This window comes from Cylas formicarius, unplaced genomic scaffold (genome assembly GCF_029955315.1).
Source record: "Cylas formicarius isolate icCylForm1 unplaced genomic scaffold, icCylForm1.1 PGA_scaffold_6__28_contigs__length_40554024, whole genome shotgun sequence".
In the NCBI taxonomy this organism is placed as follows: Eukaryota; Metazoa; Arthropoda; class Insecta; order Coleoptera; family Brentidae; genus Cylas; species Cylas formicarius.
Window position 1 is genome coordinate 3,447,397 of NW_026844347.1, and position 20,182 is coordinate 3,467,578.

A 20,182-nucleotide genomic window follows, 5' to 3' on the forward strand; every position below is an offset into this window, starting at 1 on the left:
TTCCATTGACATATTATTTCTGTGGTAAGCTGTTCCTATAATCTGTGGTGATTCTGTGGCGGAGCATTGCACGCGGCGGTTTAACCTCCGTTCGCTCACAACAGAATCCATTGTAATGGTCCCCAAAAATGTTGAAATCGGTTTCCACTGGGTTGATTTAGTGTTTTTAGTGTTCAGTGAATGTTTTAAAGTGATAATTGTCGCCGACTTCATCGTTTTTTTCCGTTCACGCCGGTATGGAGGCCTAATGCGCCCGGATGGTCCTAGGTGGAAGTGGGGGAATGTCGTTTTTTTGGTATCGGTCAAAATTGTTTTTTGCTAGTTGAGCAAATATTGGTTATATTTCTTCTTTGTACGTATTGGTTTATAACCAAAAGCGAAAATAGTCGACGGATGTCGGCAATGGGCAAATGATCCTAGCAGTCGAGCCCAACAGTTAAATGTGAAGCGTATTGTGCTTCTACTATATTCTGTGGTAAATCCACGACGGAAGTCGGCAATGGGCGAATGATCCTGATAGTCGTGCCCAACAGTTTTTTGTGAAACGCATTATTCAATTGAATTGAATATTCTCTGGTCGGACTAATTGATTTTACCGTGTTTAGACCCAAAAATTTGGTTATCTCAGAACCGTCGGCAAATGTCGGTAATGGACAAGTGTCCAAGAATAAATATACCCCTCAAAAGAAAAGTTCATAGTATGTCTGTGATTAATTCACATGAGTGGTAAAGAAAACAGGTTGGTCATTGCTACTTTTCTGTAACATTAAACTAAAAACATTAAATCAACCCAGTGGGAACCGATTTCAAAATTTCTGGGGACGGCTACAAGGGATTCTGTAGGGAGCGAACGGAGGTTAAACCGCCGCTTGCAAAGCTCCACCACAGAATCCAGCAGGTTATGTGTGTACCACTAAACCAATATAAAATTTGTCTGTGGTCCTACGGTACTCTCTCTTTTTGGTTTTCACAAACAAATTGGCAAGGTTACATTGTCCCATTACGTCTGTGGAGGAATTTTTTCTTTTGGTAACAGACCAACCAACCTTGCAAAAAAGGATTTTGACCGAAACCAAAAAAAAAAGGCCTTTAACTGGCATGTATGGAGAAAAAAACGGTACCGGCTATACTTGAACACTTTGAAACGTTCACCAAAAACTTCCGAAACAAAAATGACAAGATCGGAACCGATATCAAAGCTTTTTAGAACGAATACAACGGATTCTGCAGGAACGAGAGGATGTTAAACCGTCATATGCAACGCTCCACCACAAAATCCACCGCGGTACTCATTTCACAGATTTAGTATTAGCTATATTTTCTGTAATAGAATTTTGCTTTTTAAAAGTCAAAATTATAGCATTAAACGGCATCAGCAAGCACTCGTACAAAGGAAATAAATCACCAACGTTCTTTTCCAGAGAGATAATTTACAAAATTTGTAACATAACAAAACATGTTATAATGTTATAATAACCTGCGACCATAGATAAAAATTTCGATTCTTAGTTTTGAATTCTTCTGTGGTCCACTTCTAATTTAAGAAAACGCCTACGCTTTTATGAAATACCGTGTATAATTGAGAATATTTTTCAATGCTGCATTTTTATAAATTGTGATGAACCTGCCCGGATATAGTACCTATTTTACACAATAGGTATGTGAATTCTTAAAGCACATATACGAGAAGGGAGTACTCTATTTGCTTATGCTAGGACATTTTTCGCTACGTATATGTAGCACCATGTTATATGTATGTAGGGTAGAGCCCCGTTCAGACAATTTAGAGTACATAGAAATTCCAAATGGCTTTATAAAATGGGTGCTAAAATTGATATTTGTAGCATTTGTATAAATCATTGATGTGCAATTTTTTTATGCGTAAGTAATTTTTTTATAGGAATTTAATTATAATTAGTAGAAATTTTCCATTATGTTTCTAGTTTATTACACATAACCTTTAATATATCTAGAGAACAAGTAAATATTAGAAGGGCTTTATTTTTATAGTTACCTGAGATATGAGCCTTAATTTTTATTATCATATACAAAAAAAAATAGAATTATTTAGTTATTGTAATATATTGCATATATGTAACTTGTTGCGAATGAAATGAATTTCCTTTATAGATAGTGCTGTTTTGTTTGGAAAAAAATAATTTTGTAAAAACGTCTCAACATTTTTACCTGCTTTAAAATTATAGGCAACTGTAGATTTTCAACATGTCAGCCTGTTTTTATATCTTTCCTAGAATGGGTACTGTTACCTACTAACGAAAACTGCTTCAAATAGCAAAAAAAAAATATTCAAATTAAATAGTATTATTAGATTTTAACAAATTTTATTTATCGCTGTAACTTTGCTAAAAAATAAAAGAAATTCAACTATAACAAAATCCATTTAGTTGCATTTATAAATCTTTGCAGTCTCAAATAAAATATCTGAATTGGTAGATTAGCAAGCACTTCTTATTATTACAAGTGCCTTTGCTACTGAAGAGAAGAAAACTTAGCAAAGTAATTTTTGCCAATGCTTAGCTAGCGCTCAAGTACATTCAGTTTTTGCTACTGCCAATAAATAACTTTTTCGCTGTTGTTGCAAATATGTCGCAGTGTGAAACCAGATAAAATCAAGGTTTGATCACAAAATACTTTCAATATTCGATTAAATTTTTATAACGTTGCCCCTGAATTGTTGCATTAATAGATTAGAAATTTATTTTATTATCGATTTTAATTCATGCAAAATCTCTCCGTATTTAAATGAGATGTGATAGAATTAAAGCGACTATTTGCGGTTTCACTCACTCACCGGACCTGAGCGAGCGCTTTTTGAAGATTGTTGAAATGTGGTTTGCTTTTTTCACTTCCTCGAAATGCAGTTAGTATCTGTGAATTTCGGTGAAAATTCGTCATAGACTTTCCGAGTTCTGTCGTTAAAAAAGTATGTTTATCGAAATACGAGGATCTGTTTCAAACATGTGTGTGTTTGAAATAGCTAATATGAGACAGAAATTAAAAAACTCATATCCACATCCACAGCACATATCGTTATCATAAAGGTTCCATCAATTTTTAAAGAACTAAATGTTTTAAAACAAAATCTGGAGTACTCTACAAATTGTGCCTGATGATATGCCTGACTCGTTATTAGAAATCACTGGTATTGTTTGGAATTTTGAATTCACGGTGTAGTTGCTTTCACGCACCGTTTTAGAAGAAGTTAATTTTTTTAATTAGTACAACAACTCCGTTCTCGAAATAATTTTCTTGGTATTATTTTTGTTGCCTAATTTTAAGAAAGCAGTTCATATAAACCAAGCAATTTTGAACTATGCTGTCAGTAGCGAGATTGATGAATAATATTTGGATTTTCGGAGAAAGTTTTATTATTGTAATGAAAAACGAAAGGTCGGTCTTAGCCACACAATTTTTGCAAACACTAGTGGCTGACAATTTTTTCTATGAACATATTAATTAGTGACCACGAACGCCACTCAGGCAAAAATAAGTGTTTTAAAGAACAATTTTGTACATGTAAACTTGACCTTTAATGGAAATTGGGTTGTAGTAAAGCTGATTTCAATAACTCTGCGCGTGTTCGGAAAGTTTCAAATAAACTGCAAAAGACAGAAAAGTATGAACACCCCGTATTAAGAAATAGAAGCATTGTTTGGACCCATGTTTATGTGCTTTTGACATATTATTAGAATCATAGAATAAATCCATCAAACATTATCATCTTCCAAAACGTTCGAACATAAGATGGTGTACCTGTTTTGTGCGCAAGCAATTAACTCACGAGTAACTGTAACAATAAACAAAACAGGAAAATTTTATGCTCAAACTATGTAGATATATAGGATGTCATTTATTTTTAAGTCGGTGTAACAGAGCATTTAAAATATGCATTAAACTTTTACAATTAGTACAAAGAGAACGAGAACAAAAAGAGTGGGATGACAACAGCAGTGAGTGAATTCACCACTACAATCCGTTCTGTAAGAAACGAAATCATTAACAGCACACCTGCTGACATAGTAGATAATCTGGTTGTGGACGTAATTGAATATTTCAGCCAGCCGTAAAGGTTGCGGAATGCAATTAAGCTAATTAAAAATGATCCAGGAATTAATGTAAATTCCGACCAAAATCTAGTCGTAGGTGAATTCGATTTCAAGTTTAATCGCATCGACATAGGATCTCGATGCCCGATGTGATAGTTTTTGTTCACTTATTGATACGTTGGTTGGTAGTTGAAGGAAACTCGTTATTAAAACACTGAGTTATATCCAACAAATCACCCATACGAGTTTCAGATTATTCAGATTATTCTTTTACAATTTTCTTATAGTGACTTGTAACTTGTGACTCTGTTTGAATCTTCATAGCTTTGTAAAGTTTACCTAAAACGGCTAGCAATAGAACCGCAAGGATCGCCCCAATCTAAGTACTCTAACTCTTACTCTTTGGTATTGGTAGGGATGTTCCGATACCATTAAAGTATCGATACCTACTCATTTCGATAGTACTCAAATCTTTTTTCGATACTACTGAAATAAATACTCCTAAAGTATCGATACTTACTCATATCGATACTTTTAGCACTTTATTATTTTTTTATTTATTTTAAGGAAACTAACAATGAACTTTGAACTAGAATAATTAAAACAAAATTAAGAAGGAAAAGAATGATGGTTTGCCTCACGTTAAACACGTACTTTAAACAAAAAACTCCATGATAACATTGGAATAATAAGCCGATGATTACAATAAATATAATTTTTGTTGGTTGACAATGAAAAAAAATGAAGGGCGGACGTCTTTCTCGCGTTTGGCTCGGGCTCGGTCGAGTGAAGTCGGACGAGTTCGGCTTGGCTGGCGCGAGACAACGCGTCACCATAGATCAGATAGAAATTATGTTTGTCTGATGCGTTCGGTTTCTTTTTATTGGTGAGGATGATTCGATTTGATACCAAGTACTTTTGTTTCGATACCGAGTAAGTATCGCAATATTACCTACTCGTATTTACTAGTATCGGAATATCCCTAAGTATTGGGATCTCGGAAACAATTAGAGCTATAGAGTACCGCATATTAGAGCTAGAGTGCGTAACGAAAAGTTACAATTGCAGTTCGAAAAATTCGAAATATTCAAGAAAATGTTTTTATACCATGTTTTCTACACTTTTAATTGGTATATATTTCAAGACAAAAGTAGGACCAAAAATAAACAATAGGGAAATACGTAATATGCGTAATATACTGAGAACGAACTTTTGTTTAGGGAAATTTTCAGCATCTCATAATTTTTTGTTTTGTTAACAATTTTGTCATTATCATGTAACATTTTTTAATTCATTTTTGCATATCTTATTATTTATTATCTTATCGACATCAAGAAGTTATCAACCAATCTATTTATATTTACATTGAATATTGTTTAATTTATAATGGTGCTTCACAAAACTGAAAGAATGTAATATGGCGTTCATAGGAAAAAATTGCCGTTTTTTTATAAATTTTAAAATGAGCGCGTAAAAAAATAAAATCGAAAGGGGGACACTTCAGTTGTTTCACCATATTACCCGGAAGTATAGGAAGATGACTTCAATTTTTTTAATGGAATAATTCGAGGTAAGAATTAAATTTAAAACGCCCGGTTTAAAGACAAAACCACAAAAAAGGAATAGAAAACTGTCGAGAGCAAGATCTAATAGAAATTATTAGAGTTCAGTCCTCGATGCACCAAAGAAACCAAATGCAAACTGTGACGAACATAAACCACCTTCATTTTTTTTTCTTAAGTGATCCAGAATAGGATTTACGACTTGTCTCAGGTTTGGTACGAGAGACGTCATCTTTTTTCTTCAAGTTTTTAATGTAACGGTTATGAAGTAAGGGCCCCTCATCTAAAATACACAATTATGCACTGATCAACCTTGCACAAAGTGTTACTTTAAGATATCAGTTTCGCGAACTACTGTAGCGAGCCACTTCGAAAGATTTCGGTATTTTAGTCACAGCTGTTTTCAGTGGATTTTAGCGACCGTGAATGTTTTGCAACAAGTACCCAGACACTAATTGTCGTAAAAAAGTACAGTATGTCAAACGTTGATAAACTTTCTTAGTCACTCGTTTATTGAATACTCGCTTCGCTGAGCTCCGCTCGTGCTAAATCAAACTCGGCACTGAAGTCGCGTTTCTCAAACTAAAGCGCTCTGGTTTTGAGCATTTTAAAAGCTAATTCTGATATAAACAATTTTACTGTGTCTATTTTATATCGATACGCGAAATAAACGAATTTATTATTGAAAGAAAAGCCTTAAAGGATTAAATTTATTTGAATTTACAACAATCAACACTTAAAAAAATAAATAACAATAGATGGCGATAACTTCGGTTTACCACCAGTCATCGTGGACAATTTTCCTGACTTTGAACACTTTGACGATGGGAGCGTGGTGGTGGATGACCGGGACGTCGTGAACGATCACCTTCTTTTGATGATGATGATGGACGGGGACGACCTTCTTCACCACCACCGGTACCGGAATTGGAATGTGCTTAGCTACTTTTAAAATTTTGATGTGGTCGTGAACTATCGGTACGTGTTCAAAATGACCGTGACCGTGTCCGGCACCGAAAATAGGACCCGACTCCACCAAGTGTCCCTGTCCATGTCCAAAGGAATCTCCGAAAATAGGTCCCGACTCGACCAGTTGACCATGTCCATGACCGAAGCCGTCGCCATGGCTTATAATAGGTCCAGATTCGATCGCCTGTCCATAATCATGGTGACCAGCGCCGTATATTGGTCCCGAATCTACCAACGGTCCATGTCCCCCCCCAAAGCCGCCAAGATCACCTTGTCCGTAAATAGGACCAGAGTCGACAAGGTGTCCATGTCCAAATCCGCTATCAGAAAACGAAGCGCTTTGTCCATAGATCGGACCGGAGGCGACTAACTGACCATGGCCGTGTTCTAAGGAGGGTCCAGCTTCGATATGACCTTGGGCGAGAATGGGGCCGGAATCCACTAGGGCTCCGCCGCCTAGTACTCCACAGTTTGCTGGTGCAGCAAAAGCTAGTACCGCGGATGCGACCTGGAGTAAATTGCTGTGAGGAAATTGAATCGAAAATTGGAACAGCGTTTTCACTTACCACGAGTGCATTCATGATGGTATTGGTTAAATACAGGACAGATAAATGTTGGCCTTCAGATTCCTCGAACGGTTTTTATACGAAAAAAACGTTAATTTGAATTTTTATGTTCAAATTTCACTTTCTCCGGTTGTGAATAAAATTGCTTGGGACAGAAATTTTAACGGAACGCGGGGTGGGATCCGATTGACAAGTTTTATGGTCTAATGAATAAATTAGATAGGAATCCGAGAAGATGTTATAACGTTTGACTTGCGAGGTGGTTACCGTGTTACGTAAAAAGAAAGGTTGGAACCTCGATGCTGCTGAGTGGGCGGCGTATCCCAAATGTACAAATGTTGTTTGATATTTTAATGTTGCACTCTCCGTTCATGGTTTTCTAAAGGCAGATGAGAAAATGCTTTCGAAGTCAACAGTAGTGCAATAAAATTATGGTTTTATCCGGTTTAGACAAAATTTCGTGGTGGAATTTCCGTTAAGGCTACATATAGAACATATTTACATCGAGCAAGGGACCCACATTTAATTTTTAGTGACTATCAAACACTTGAAAATGTTTGTAATTTAAAATAATGTTTGCGACATTTTTAGGTAGTTTAAACACCTAATGGTTGACGCCAACAAACTTCAAAATGATATCTGTGGCAAAACGTAAATCGAAAAGAGTTTAAAATGTTAAATCCTCAGACAAATAAAATAGTGCTTAATTGAGTGCATAATTAAGTTATCTTCAAAACGAACAAAAAAAATTACAGAAGACATTAACCTAATAAATTTTTACAGGTTAAGTTTTCCATCAAACTCAAATATATTTGGTGGATATTGTTAGAAAAGTGATGTTTCTCGGAGTATTCAGTTATATATCGCAGCGTGCATTCACTGTTTATACCACAAACATCCGGCAGGATAGCTTCACTCAATAAACAAATATGCACGACCTTATCACACACCCCATACGGATCATCTGATCAAAATGTGGAAATAAATATTTATTGGTAATAATAGATGCTTTTACAAAATTCGTCAAGTAAACATGTAATAACTACACTGCAACAAATTTAAAAAAAAAGAAAGAGGAATAAGGGTATTCACACGGCAGTTGGCAGGGCGAGAAGAAACAGACAGGTCGAAAGAGCAAACAAGACAGTGCTAGACTCGTTAGATAGCGAGATAGCGTGAGATAGCGACGTGTGAGACGCAAATCTTAAGACCATACAACAAGGCATTAACAGTACGAAACATCGTATAATGCAAACAACATCTAGTGAATTGTTTTTCGGCTACAAATTAAGAGCAGAGGGTGACAAATATGTCAGTGATGATGAAGGGAACACCATAGACGTTTCTTCATTAAGAAGGGAGGCAGCTAAAAAGCTTGAAGACAATATAATCAAACAAAATGAGCGATTTAACAAAAAAAAAGAGGATCACCAGTTCAATTTGTTTTAAAGGACTTAGTTTTGATTAAGTTTTTTGACTAGTTTTCCAGCAAACCATAATGAAAGCAAAAAGCTACTCACCAAATACAGAGGACCTTTTAAAGTGATTGACGTGTTACCTAATGATGTATTACTCAACCGCATCGAAACGGTCCGGAAGATATAAAACTACCCCCAAAATTTGCTATTATCAAAGTAAAGATTTGGTTTTTGACTCGAAATTTACCCGCAAAGACACATCCATCGATCATGGAGGCTCGCGATATTCAGGAGACTTGCTTAATTTTACTTGTACTTTTCATTTTTATATTTATTTAGCAGTTCATTAAAAGCTTGCGGGAACGAAATTTGCGCACAAATTTGAATGTACGGGATTAATAACAGTTGCATATTATATTCCATTATAAAATATTCCCAGGGTGTAACATTTAAAGAAAAAAAGATTGAATAGTTTCCGGATTAGGAGAAATAGTTATCATGCTGGTTGTAATTTTTTTTCAAACAATTCAAAAACAAAAAGAGAGAAGGATATACACCTTTTGAAAATTAACTTGAAATTAACTATAACAATAAAAAATGATAAAATATACAGGGTGTATTTTAGGGCATCTCATAATTGGGGATAGTTTTATATATTAACGACGATTTCAAGGTGGTTGAGTAATATATCATTTTGAAGTTCTCTCAAGTGGCTCTTTAATGATCTAACTGAATATCTGGGACAACGTCAGATTTTTTTGAGATTACGACAAAATATATCGAACTTTTGGGTATTTCATTATTGGGGGTAGTTTTATATCTTCCCGACCGTTTCGAGTTGGTTGAGTAATATAAGCTCTCCCAAGTGGCTTTTCAATAGTCTAATTGAATATCTGCGATGACGTCAGATTTTTTTGAGATTGCGAAATAAATAAAACGAATTTTAGGTACCTCTTTATTGGTGGCAGTTTTATATCTTCCCGACGGTTTTAAGGTGGTTGAGTCATTTTGAGGCTCTCCTAAGTTGCTCTTTAATGGTCTGATATAAAATTATTCGTACTCAGTCAGAAATAGCGATAGGTAGCATCTCGTTATTTTACAACCTCTTGTTTTATTACGCGGATATTTGCAATTATGAATAAAACGAAACAAATATGCACATGCGCATTTTACTGGATTTATGTGTGCTTTTTTAATTCGGCTAACTGTTCCGAGATGATTTTGGAGGTAGGCCATTGATCTTCGGTTTGAGATAGCCAATAGGGCCCGTGCCACCACAACGAAGAATTAAGTAGATCAGTTGGCGGTAAATCGCGAGACAAAATGTCAGCAGGATTTTGTTTTGTACATGTAGAGGTACATTCCCGCGATTCTGTTAGCAACGAAAGTTTTAAGTGAAGGACTTAAAACTTTATGATAAAGAAAATTTCAATCAATATTTGCGAGGACATTTTCGCAAAGCAATCAGGTGATATTTACGAACTATTCCATTCGTTCGTAAATATCATCTGACTTTAATATGTTATTATTTATTATCATATTATATTAGATTATTATTATATTATTATCAGATAGTTTCCAAAATCAACTGGATTATTTTCTAACCATTCTTTTAAAAGAGGATACGATTTTATTTTATCCTTTTTTTCACCCACTTTGATCTTTTTTTGCAAACCAGCTGAATCCTAATGTTGTTAACATAATTTGCAGCCATGCACATCTTTTCCTAATGTTACTTTCCATGAAACATATGTTAAATCTGGCATTAAAATTTTCAACAAGACGAGAGACCACGGTTTTGACGAACCCGCATATAAATCGGGCAGATGAAATGCACAACATATAGATAAAACTGCAGCGTTAAAAATTAAAGATATAATTTTGTCAGGATTATGTGGCAGTACATACAGGCAGTTTCACCTGTGGAAGATCAGACACAAACTTTTTATGTTTGTCCTGCAATTAACAGGCTAATCGTTCAAGTCCATCAGCTACGATTTCTCAATAACACCCAAATTTCTAGCATGAAAAAATATCTGTTAAAAATTACTATGTCCTTCAAGCGAAATTTTAAAATCCAATTATGAACCAAACAGAAAATATTTTGATGAGGCCGATAAATGAGGAATTCATGGTATATGGCATTTCCTCCCTTTATGCGTGGATTAGGTGCTTAGAATGTTTTCTAAAAATTAGTTATCGATTACAATTGGGAAAATGGCAAGCACATTGAACGGACAAGTTACTTGTTAAAGAAGAAAAAACAAGAATTCAGAATGAATTTCGATGTCCTTTGGGGACTATTGTAGAACAGACAAAACAAGGCTCAGGCTCATTTTTAAAAAATTATACAGCTTGCGGCGAAATTACCAAATTAGATGAAAAACTCGTTTACAGTTTTTACGTTATTTTACAAGTTCTATCTAGTATTAGACATAATGATTTTAAAATCTGTTTGACAGAAACTGCTGGATTATTTGTTTACCTGTATTCTTGGTACAAAATGCCAGTAATTATCCATAAAATATTAAAACACGGAAAAGAGATCGTGAAGTCCAGTCCAGTGCCAATCGGACAACTTTTCGAAAAGGCCCAAGAGGCCCCCAATAAAGAGTACCGAAGATAGAGGGAACATAATGCGAGAAAATGCAGCAGGCTTGCAAGAAATTTGGATGTATTTCATAATTTGTTACTCTCGTCTGATCCAAAAATCGCAAATTTACGCAAAATCAAAGCGTTAAATAAAATTTGCTAGAGCCTTTCAAACAAAATATTAAAATTCTGAGGGAATCACACGAACTCTGATTAAGCGTTGATTTAAAATTAAACTTGTTATATTATTGTTATTATTATTATTATTGATACTGGTTGGTTTTTTTATTTCGAAATATTTTGTTTTTTTTTTCAAATCGGTTCCTAAAAAACTACAGATTTGCTATTATCTAAGAATAAAGAATAGAAGTTGATATTTTTCTACATTATTTACTCATCCACAGAATGAATTTTAGATAATGCATCTTCTATTCTCATAAACACAATGAGGCATTAAAGGTATCTCATCTTTTCACGAACTTCATAGAAATTCTCATATCGCAGGTGCTATAATTTTACAAATTTAGTATTTTCTCATTAGTTTGGTCTTTACTTACTGTATCACATGATTTCCGACGAAAAACAGCCTTTAAAGAATTTTTCAAACTATTGGGTCACCCTGGCCCACTGTGTGACGGGTTCACAACATGACGAAATTGATTTAAATATTATGTTAACTAGTTGTCAGAAAATTCATTAAATTCTTTTTTTTCGAATAACAGGTACACAATAAAATTTATATGTATATCTGTACTGCAGCAGCTAATCACTATATACAATCTTGGCGACAAAGGTATTCTCGAACTAGATATGCTTACTCCGTCAATACACAAAATACTTATATATGTGGATCAGATACCGCGAAACATATCAATTACTGTAAGATGAAATTAAACATTTCGCTGACACCGCTTCAAGGTTGATGGTACCTTAGATGTATACGGCGAACAATACATCGCTTCTTGGAGATAGTAGCACCAACATTAAAATTTTAAATGGGACCCCAAATATATTATTGCATTTTGCGATCCGCTAATACTTTATGATTGTTTTCGAATAATACGCTCCTATGCCTATCTTCCGCGGTTTTCGAGAAAATAATAATTTTCTTCATTTTTCCGATCAAAACTTAGCTTCATTTAAATTTTTATTACGACATTGGAACTGGTAGAAAATTAAAATTTTTGACAAAACTTAGGGAGGAATTAAACAGAATTCATTAATATTGAAATTAGTTCTACATTATACAGGGTTGGTCCAAACTAATGATTTGCCTACCAGATACAAAAAAGGTAAAAAGAAAGAATTCATCATACCCGTAAGGAAATAGACCATATCAGTAAGGCCCCTCTGTTTCTACATCTTGAAATTGCTCCCATCTTGTCCCCATCCGAGTTCGATACTCTATCAATACTCAATCAATCAATCAATCACGATAAAGCTTTTGAATCTTCGTTTATCTTATACCGAAAATCACATTCAAAAATTTGTATTATCCCCAAATAGGAAATCATTTCAAATGTCGAATCTATCCTAAACAAACTGCCATCTGAAACAGATAATGAAATTCGATTTGAAACCGCAAAAATCCTTTAAAAATCAAAACCTCCTAATTCTAATATTCCAAAGCCTCAACGCATTGCTCTAAAATCTCTAAAATCTAATCCCGACATCGTACACTTAAAAGAAGACAAAGTGAATGCTAAGGTGATTATGAACATAAATGAATATCAGGAAAAGGTTAAAGATATTCAAAAATATTGAAAGAATATGTCTAAACGAATACGTATGGGAATATTCTCAATCAATTGATCATTTGTAAGGAAATTTAAATACAAGGGTTTATTAACGTATATGTTGAAAGTTGGTTCTTCGAACAACCGTTACGTTGCAAGTTGTGAGTGTTAAAAGCCATATCTCTAGACCATAAAAATTTTGTTCAAAATATCTTGATTGGTGAGAATCCACTGCCAACATTCTATACGATTTGGGTCTTGAATTCTGTACTTTCAGATAATGGTAATAATTCATTTGTATACGTCATAAAACTGTGAAGTAAGGGAGAAACTTTTTCTTGTCATAGTAATTTATACAAAAATCTAGATATGTTACCCTCAGGAGTCTTAATACTATTTGAGGATTTTCGTGAATTCTGTTTAGCACTCTCTCATAATTATAATATCCTATAGACCTCCCTTGGCCCTGATATTTACAAAAAAGAAAATTTAAAAACTTCAGACATGAAATACATTTTTCTGGAAAAGTATCCACCCTTAGCGAAATCAATCAATTGTATCTTCTCGCAGCAGAATTTTTCAATGTGTGCGAATTTTTATTTGATCTACTTCCCTTCCCCGATACAAAATTCGTTTTATCGTCGGCAATATCTACGGTACGATAAGAACTTGGCATAAAACTAGATATAAGTTCGAGATATTTGTTAATTATAACCGATTTTCGATAACTATGTTTGTACATTTTGCATTGTTTTTCTTTGCAGTTTGCAGTCTTCCAACGTCGTTGCCTTCAGTAAGTGATTTTTCTAGAAGAAAGTGTTTTAAAATTTTAATTTATATTTGATTCTTTTATGCTGCTTTAGGACATCTTCTCCTAATTATTTACTTGTAAAATTCGTACGGTGTCTAATAAATAACTGTACTTTTAATACTAAAACAAAAGAATAAATCTGAGAAATCAATCGACAGCTGAATTGCTTAATTCTTTATCACCATATATTTACTTATTAGTGAATTTTTTTGTCAATAGAGGCCCGCACCGTCTCCAAGAATCATCGGTGGCCATGATGCCCCTCCATTTTCGATCCCTTACCAGGCTATAGTTTTCTCCAGATACGACGAAATTAACCAATGGGGTGGAGGAGTGCTGATTTCCCCAAGTTACGTTATAACGTCCGCTTTTATTATTTTAGATACATAGTAAGTATCTGTGGAAATCGTTGTTTCAGTTTGGAAGATTCTAAGGGCCTGTCGCCAAAGTCAAAATTAACTAACTAATTACAATTTACAAAATAACAAAGTTAATTGAAATTAAATTTTAACTGTAAATCAATGTTTGTGCAATTGGCCCCACGTGTTTAAAGTTTTGGGAGAAAAATTTGCACCAGTTTTCCGTAGCAGAATTTTAACGTTTTATCGCGAGGAGAGGGTCTCAAAGTTTTTGAACTTTTTTTGCTTTTTTTAAACGCCTTCTTAGACTTAGACTTTGACTAACCAAAACTGAGGCTGTTCAGCGTTTGTCAATACCTACGGGGAGGTAGTATTCGATTTATCTTTTTCAAATTGTTTTTGTAACAGTAAAATTGCATTTTTGGATTTATCTTGAGTGCGGTATAGTTTACAAAAATATTCAATAGGCAAACAGTTTCCGAACCAAACAGGGAATATATTTACATTAGTGTTAAACAAAACAAAATTCAAATTTTTGTGGTCAAGATGTTTTCCCTGTTTTTTTAATAATTTAATATAATAATGAAATAATGACAATTTTAATAGAAAACATTAACGTTCTAAGTCATATACATATCTATTGTCAATAACAGTATGTTGTGTTAATGAAATTGATTACAAATAAATTCTTAGAGAATATTTTTAAATTGGACCGATCAGATAAACACTCTGTGCAATGTATGTGCAAATGTACTATATAACTAAATTCATAACAATAGCAATGCATAGAGCTACGATTGTACTCATTTTTTGTTTTGCGCAATAAATCCAATAAAACGCGAAATTCTTAAAACTTTTACTGGTCCATCTCCATAAAAGAATTTTTGAAAAATCTCTTATAATAAGTCGGAACAGGTATACAGAACTTTTACCAAAATAAGGGTCAGTTCTCTCTGTTCAGTCTCTACTAATTAAATTCAAATTCAAAAACCTTTTAGACTTGGGTATACAGGTGTCACTACTGATCAAAGTGTCACCTTAAGCGTCAGCTTCTATAGCCATGAGTCACTTCGGAATATTTGAAGAACAGCTTTTTGAGGTTTAGATGTCTTCAGTGATTTTTGCTATTAATGGTGTTTGTCAGTTCTAACGGTCATGTCACATGTTACTCAGTCTTCGTGCTGTTTTGTAAAAATGTACCCAAAAAGTAAAAGTCGTAGAAAAAGTATAGTACAACTATAGTATATAGCGTAGCTCGTGACTAAAGTGGCGTTAATCAAATTTGTTATATACTTATAATAAACTATTATCATAATCAAAATGCTCATTTAAGCTAGAAAAAGCATGACGCACTATTGGCGTTTGCCAACCAATATTTAACTTCAAAAAAGCCAACGGACAGGGTTAATCGCGATTACACATTTCTTATAGAGGAGAAACTACTCGAGAAGTCGATGTCTTTCTCGGCGTGAAGAACTTTAGCTCGGAACTACCGGAACCGAGTCGCCAACTAATCAAAGCAGATCAGTGGTACATTCATGACGATGACGTGTCCCTTAGCCACACTCTCGCTTTGGTAAAGTTGTCAACCCCTGCCGTTCTGAACGAGTACGTCGGCCTTCCGAAGTTACCAACGAATACATTTAAAAATTCAGATTTGGTCGGATCTTCCGCTATCATATCTGGATTTGGTTATACTCGTTCCAATGAACTGCCGGGAGTGATTCAGGTATGTGGTGAGACATTGTCTTCTATAGCTAATTTTCCCATTATTTGGCGTTTCTGACAGTCACAGAATAAAACAAAAATCATTTAACATTTGGTAATTGTTTTTGCAGAGTAATCCACTTAAATTCGCTGGTTTTAGTTATCTATATCCGCAAAAGTAACACTCTTTTGTTTTTTTACCAGAAAAAAGTAATGTAACGAACATTTTACAGAATGCAAGGCAATTCTAATGTTATCCATGTCTTCTCTCAATTTTTAAGCATCTATCTCACTGCCTTCTTATTTTGATTTATAGTATTACCTGTTACGTCGGTTGCAAATTATATTTGATTAATAATTTTTTCCAAAAAGTATGGAAGAATATCTCGAAAATCATAAAATCCATTTTAAATGTAATATTAGGTTATTATAGTAATATTAGATTTAAATAGTGCTGCTGGTAGTTGGGAGAGGGCAACTTTGAAATCTTAAACGGAAACGTCATTTCTTAGATTACATATTCAGATTTTGGAATACAGCTTTTTTTCGGATACCCAAAAAATATGATTTATCGCATGGAATACGTAATACGGAAAAATGGTAAAAGTGGTTAAAGGTATATATACTTTATTAATTTGAAAAGGACAGCCGCAGTTGTTAAATTTAAGGCCCACGGGCGAGAAATTGGAATTTTAAATGAAGGCCTCTTTCAATAAATTAGTGAACTCTTTGCAGTTTGTATGTCAACGTTTTATCTTTTTATTTGTGTATTTTGTGTATAAATTAACAATTGACAATGAAACATTTGAAAAAATTAAAAGGCTTCGACATAGAAGCTGAAATAATTTCAGTGTTTTTTCGACCTCATTTGAATATCTAAATTTACATACAGGTGCATTCAAAACGTACGTCTTTCTAGCGTAGAATCAGAATCCTTAAAATAATATGGGTTTTCATTTAAGATTTCAAATGTTGGAGCGGGAGGTTCACATTTTGTGTTACACTGCAGTTGTTTTAATCAATATTTAAAGGTATTTTTTAGTGTGTTGCCTAATTGTGTAATTCCGATATATTTTACGGTCTATAACTGATTAATACACTGCTCTGACGCAGGGGTGTTCTCGACTTAAAATAAAGAAAAAAGTGTATGTGTTATATATATGCAGTTCTCGGTGGTACATTAATGAAATACGATTGTTAGGAGCCGTCGTTTAAACAAAATGTATTTATAATACTATGTTTTTAACAAATTCAGGTCGCCGAATTGCCCATTGTAGCGATAAAGAAGTGCGAAGAATACTTTGGAGTAAATAAACTAGATAACGACTTGTTCATCTGCGGTTATGAAGCAACCGCCAACAAAGGAGCCAATACCGGGGATCAAGGGGGTCCGCTAACCATCGATGGCGTTCTCTACGGCATCGCCTATGAAATGGCGGGCTTCGAGATGGAATACGATTACCAATCACTGTTTTTAAACATCTGGTACTTTAAGGATTGGATTGAGCAAACTTCCGAGGGCGCCGTTGTTTTTGCTTAGACTGCTTGGATTCAAGCTGTGTTCATCAATAAAGTTAACAAAAGAAATGATTTATTTTGAAAAATATATTTTGATTTTTTTTAATTCCAAGTGGATTTATTACTAATACGTGAAAAATCTCGATTAGCCTAATTCTACTGCCGTGCACAGATACTGATAGTTTTTAAGAAACATAGTCTGTGTCCTAGATTTTGCAACACCAATTAAATGTAAATGGTGCCTGTGTAATTTTTTTTATAGACATGTTTGACAATTTTTGGCAGTTTGTCTCGGTGTTTTTTACTCGGAAAAGTATTATTAATGATTTCTGTAAATGCGTTTCCAAGGTTGATTAGGACTGAGTATTCCAGATGGGATGTCCTTTGGATTTGCAATTTCATAAGTTCTTAGCTGTTTTTAAAGACGCTGGTGCACCTTATTTCCCCTGGAGAAATGTTTTACTAAAAAGCCAATAGATTGCAAGCTGTCGAGGGAACTTATAGAGGAAGGTTAATATCTTCGAGATCACTTTAAATATAGATATATATAACTTCACGAGCCTAACATTAAAAATTCTAAACAAACTTATTACGCTAATTTGTTCTCCAGATCAAATAATGTTTCACAAACAACATGGAAAAACATAAAAAAACAATTATTACACTTCACAATGCAACAAAAAGAACTAGATGAGAACGGGAACCGGTTCGTTAATCATCAGGAAGCTGTTGTGTACTTTAATATTTTTTTATATAATCTGTTATCTAAATAATAAATAAAAATAAATCACCAGTAAAAACAAAAAAAAATATATCCAAAAATAAAATAATAAAAAACTCACTTTTTTAAAGCTTTTAAGAAGAGCATGAAATATTCGAGATTATTTTGTCTTTTAGTAAAACCATTCAGCTGGCGGATGGGATCCGTGCTCTCTATTCAAGTTTGTGGTTGACAGTCTGGTAGTAACCATGACTCTTCTGGTTAACTTATCTGTTAAAGAGGCTAGATTCCCCAATGCATTAAAAAAGACAATTACAGTTCCAATTCATAAATTGCAAGACGGGCATATGATGTCTAATTACCGTGGTAGCTATATGTCTATTGTCGGTTTTCTAAAAAATCTTAGAAAAATGCTTTAAAAAAGATTTTTGAATAAAGAAATTTTTTAAAGTGATTACCAATTTGATTTTTGAGAAAGGCGATTATATAAATTTGTTTTATCTCGTTTCGAAGGAAATAGTTGTCTCTCTTTTTTGATGCGTGGAATTAGTTATTGTTGGATAAAATCTTACCTCACTGGTAATTTTATACGTTTATGCAATTAATTTTTTTATTCAGATATTCAATTAGGCCATTAAAGAGACACTTAGGATAGCTTCAAAACGATGTATTGCTCAATCACCTCGAAACGGTCTGGAAGACATAAAACTACCCCCAATTTTGAAATATCTAAAAATTAACAAACAAACAAATATTTATTTCGCAATCTCAAAAAAATCTGACGACCCAGATATTGAATTAGACCATTGAAGATGAGCCACTTAGGAGAGCTTCAAAATGATGTATTGCTCAAACACCTCAAAACGGTCGGGAAGATATTAAACTATCCCCAAAAATATGATACTCGACAATCGGTTTGATTTATTTCTCAAAAAAAACTGACGTTGTCCCAGATATTTAATTAGACCATTAAAGAGCCACTTCGAAAAGGTCGGGAATAAAATTCGTTTTATTTATTTCGGAATTCTCAAAAAAATCTGACGTTTTGCCAGATATTGAATTAGACCATTGAAGGGTCACTTGGGGGAGCTTCAAAAGGTGTAAAACTACCTCCAAAAGTTCGATATATTTATTTCGCAATCACAAAAAAATCTGAAGTTTTCCCAGATATTCAATTAGACCATTAAAGAGCTACTTATGAAAGCTTCAAAATGATGTATTGCTCAACCACCCCATATTTGAATTATATAACTTTATTGTGAGGTCGGTTCTTGAATATTCTTCGGTGGGGAATCCTCAATACGCGAAATATGATGCTAGAATTGGAAACGTTCAAAAATAAGCAAAAAATAATTATAGGTTCAACAAACCATTACAGAACATTACGTTTCTTATTATTACAATTTGGCATTGGTATTGGTATTGGTATTAAAGGGGGGCGCCCTCGCGGGCGTTCAAGCACTTAGGCCACCAGATGGGCCCGTTGTGCCCCCAGGCCGCTCTAGAGGGCGTCCTATAGAAGGTCAGCAACTCCTTTAGCCCAATACCGTGCTCTGAGTCCGATCGATCAGGGCCGTTCCGAAGACTGCCAATCTTGCCCATGTCAAGGCAGGGCACTCGGTGAGCAGATGATACGGGGTCTCCTCCCCTTCTATGCACCACCTACACTACACACAATTTGGCATTCTATAAACTAAAAATATTTGAAGATTGCTGAGTTTTTGCTGATATCCCTTTCGTAAATAAGCTTGTTTATAGCATTAGAGACTGGCCGTTTTGAATTAGTTGTCTGCGGTTTATTGCAACTACATATATCAGAAGAGAAAAAGAGAGTGACAATATCTCTGTGATTTTTGTTAAGTTGAGAATTACAGGTTTCTGTTTTAGAATAATCTATAATGTGGTTTTATGAAGGCATGCAAAATTGTATTCTTTTCGGTGACTTCTGCTGTTTCGTCTTCGTTATCTAAATTGTTAGAATAGTCATCGCGAATTATCCCTTATGTAGTTGTGGATGATCTGTTGTGAATGTTATCGTTCTTAGATGCAAGGGTAGAAATTTTCTTTAAGAGATGAATATGGTTAATCATAACACGAGATAGAGCGTCTGCGTTCTTATTTACTTTACCGTGCTTATACACAATGGTATAGTCGTA

At 34.2% G+C, this 20,182-nt stretch overlaps 1 protein-coding gene and 1 long non-coding RNA gene across 2 annotated transcripts; one reads left to right on the plus strand and one right to left on the minus strand.

The window, feature by feature from the left end:
- Nucleotides 1-6,393: 6,393 nt before the first annotated feature.
- Nucleotides 6,394-7,802, minus strand: LOC132703598 (keratin-associated protein 6-2-like). The gene is made up of 2 exons (XM_060672949.1): nucleotides 7,165-7,802; nucleotides 6,394-7,106 (listed from the first exon to the last, which is right to left on the minus strand). The coding sequence occupies exons 1-2, from the start codon at nucleotides 7,177-7,179 to the stop codon at nucleotides 6,405-6,407; spliced, it is 717 nt and encodes a 238-aa protein (XP_060528932.1). The 5' UTR covers nucleotides 7,180-7,802; the 3' UTR covers nucleotides 6,394-6,404.
- A 5,817-nt stretch (nucleotides 7,803-13,619) lies between these two features.
- Nucleotides 13,620-17,365, plus strand: LOC132704045 (uncharacterized). Its single transcript, XR_009619213.1, has 4 exons — nucleotides 13,620-13,703; nucleotides 13,941-14,110; nucleotides 15,512-15,809; nucleotides 17,043-17,365. It is a non-coding gene; the product is annotated as an uncharacterized LOC132704045 (long non-coding RNA).
- The last annotated feature ends 2,817 nt before the right edge of the window (nucleotides 17,366-20,182 follow it).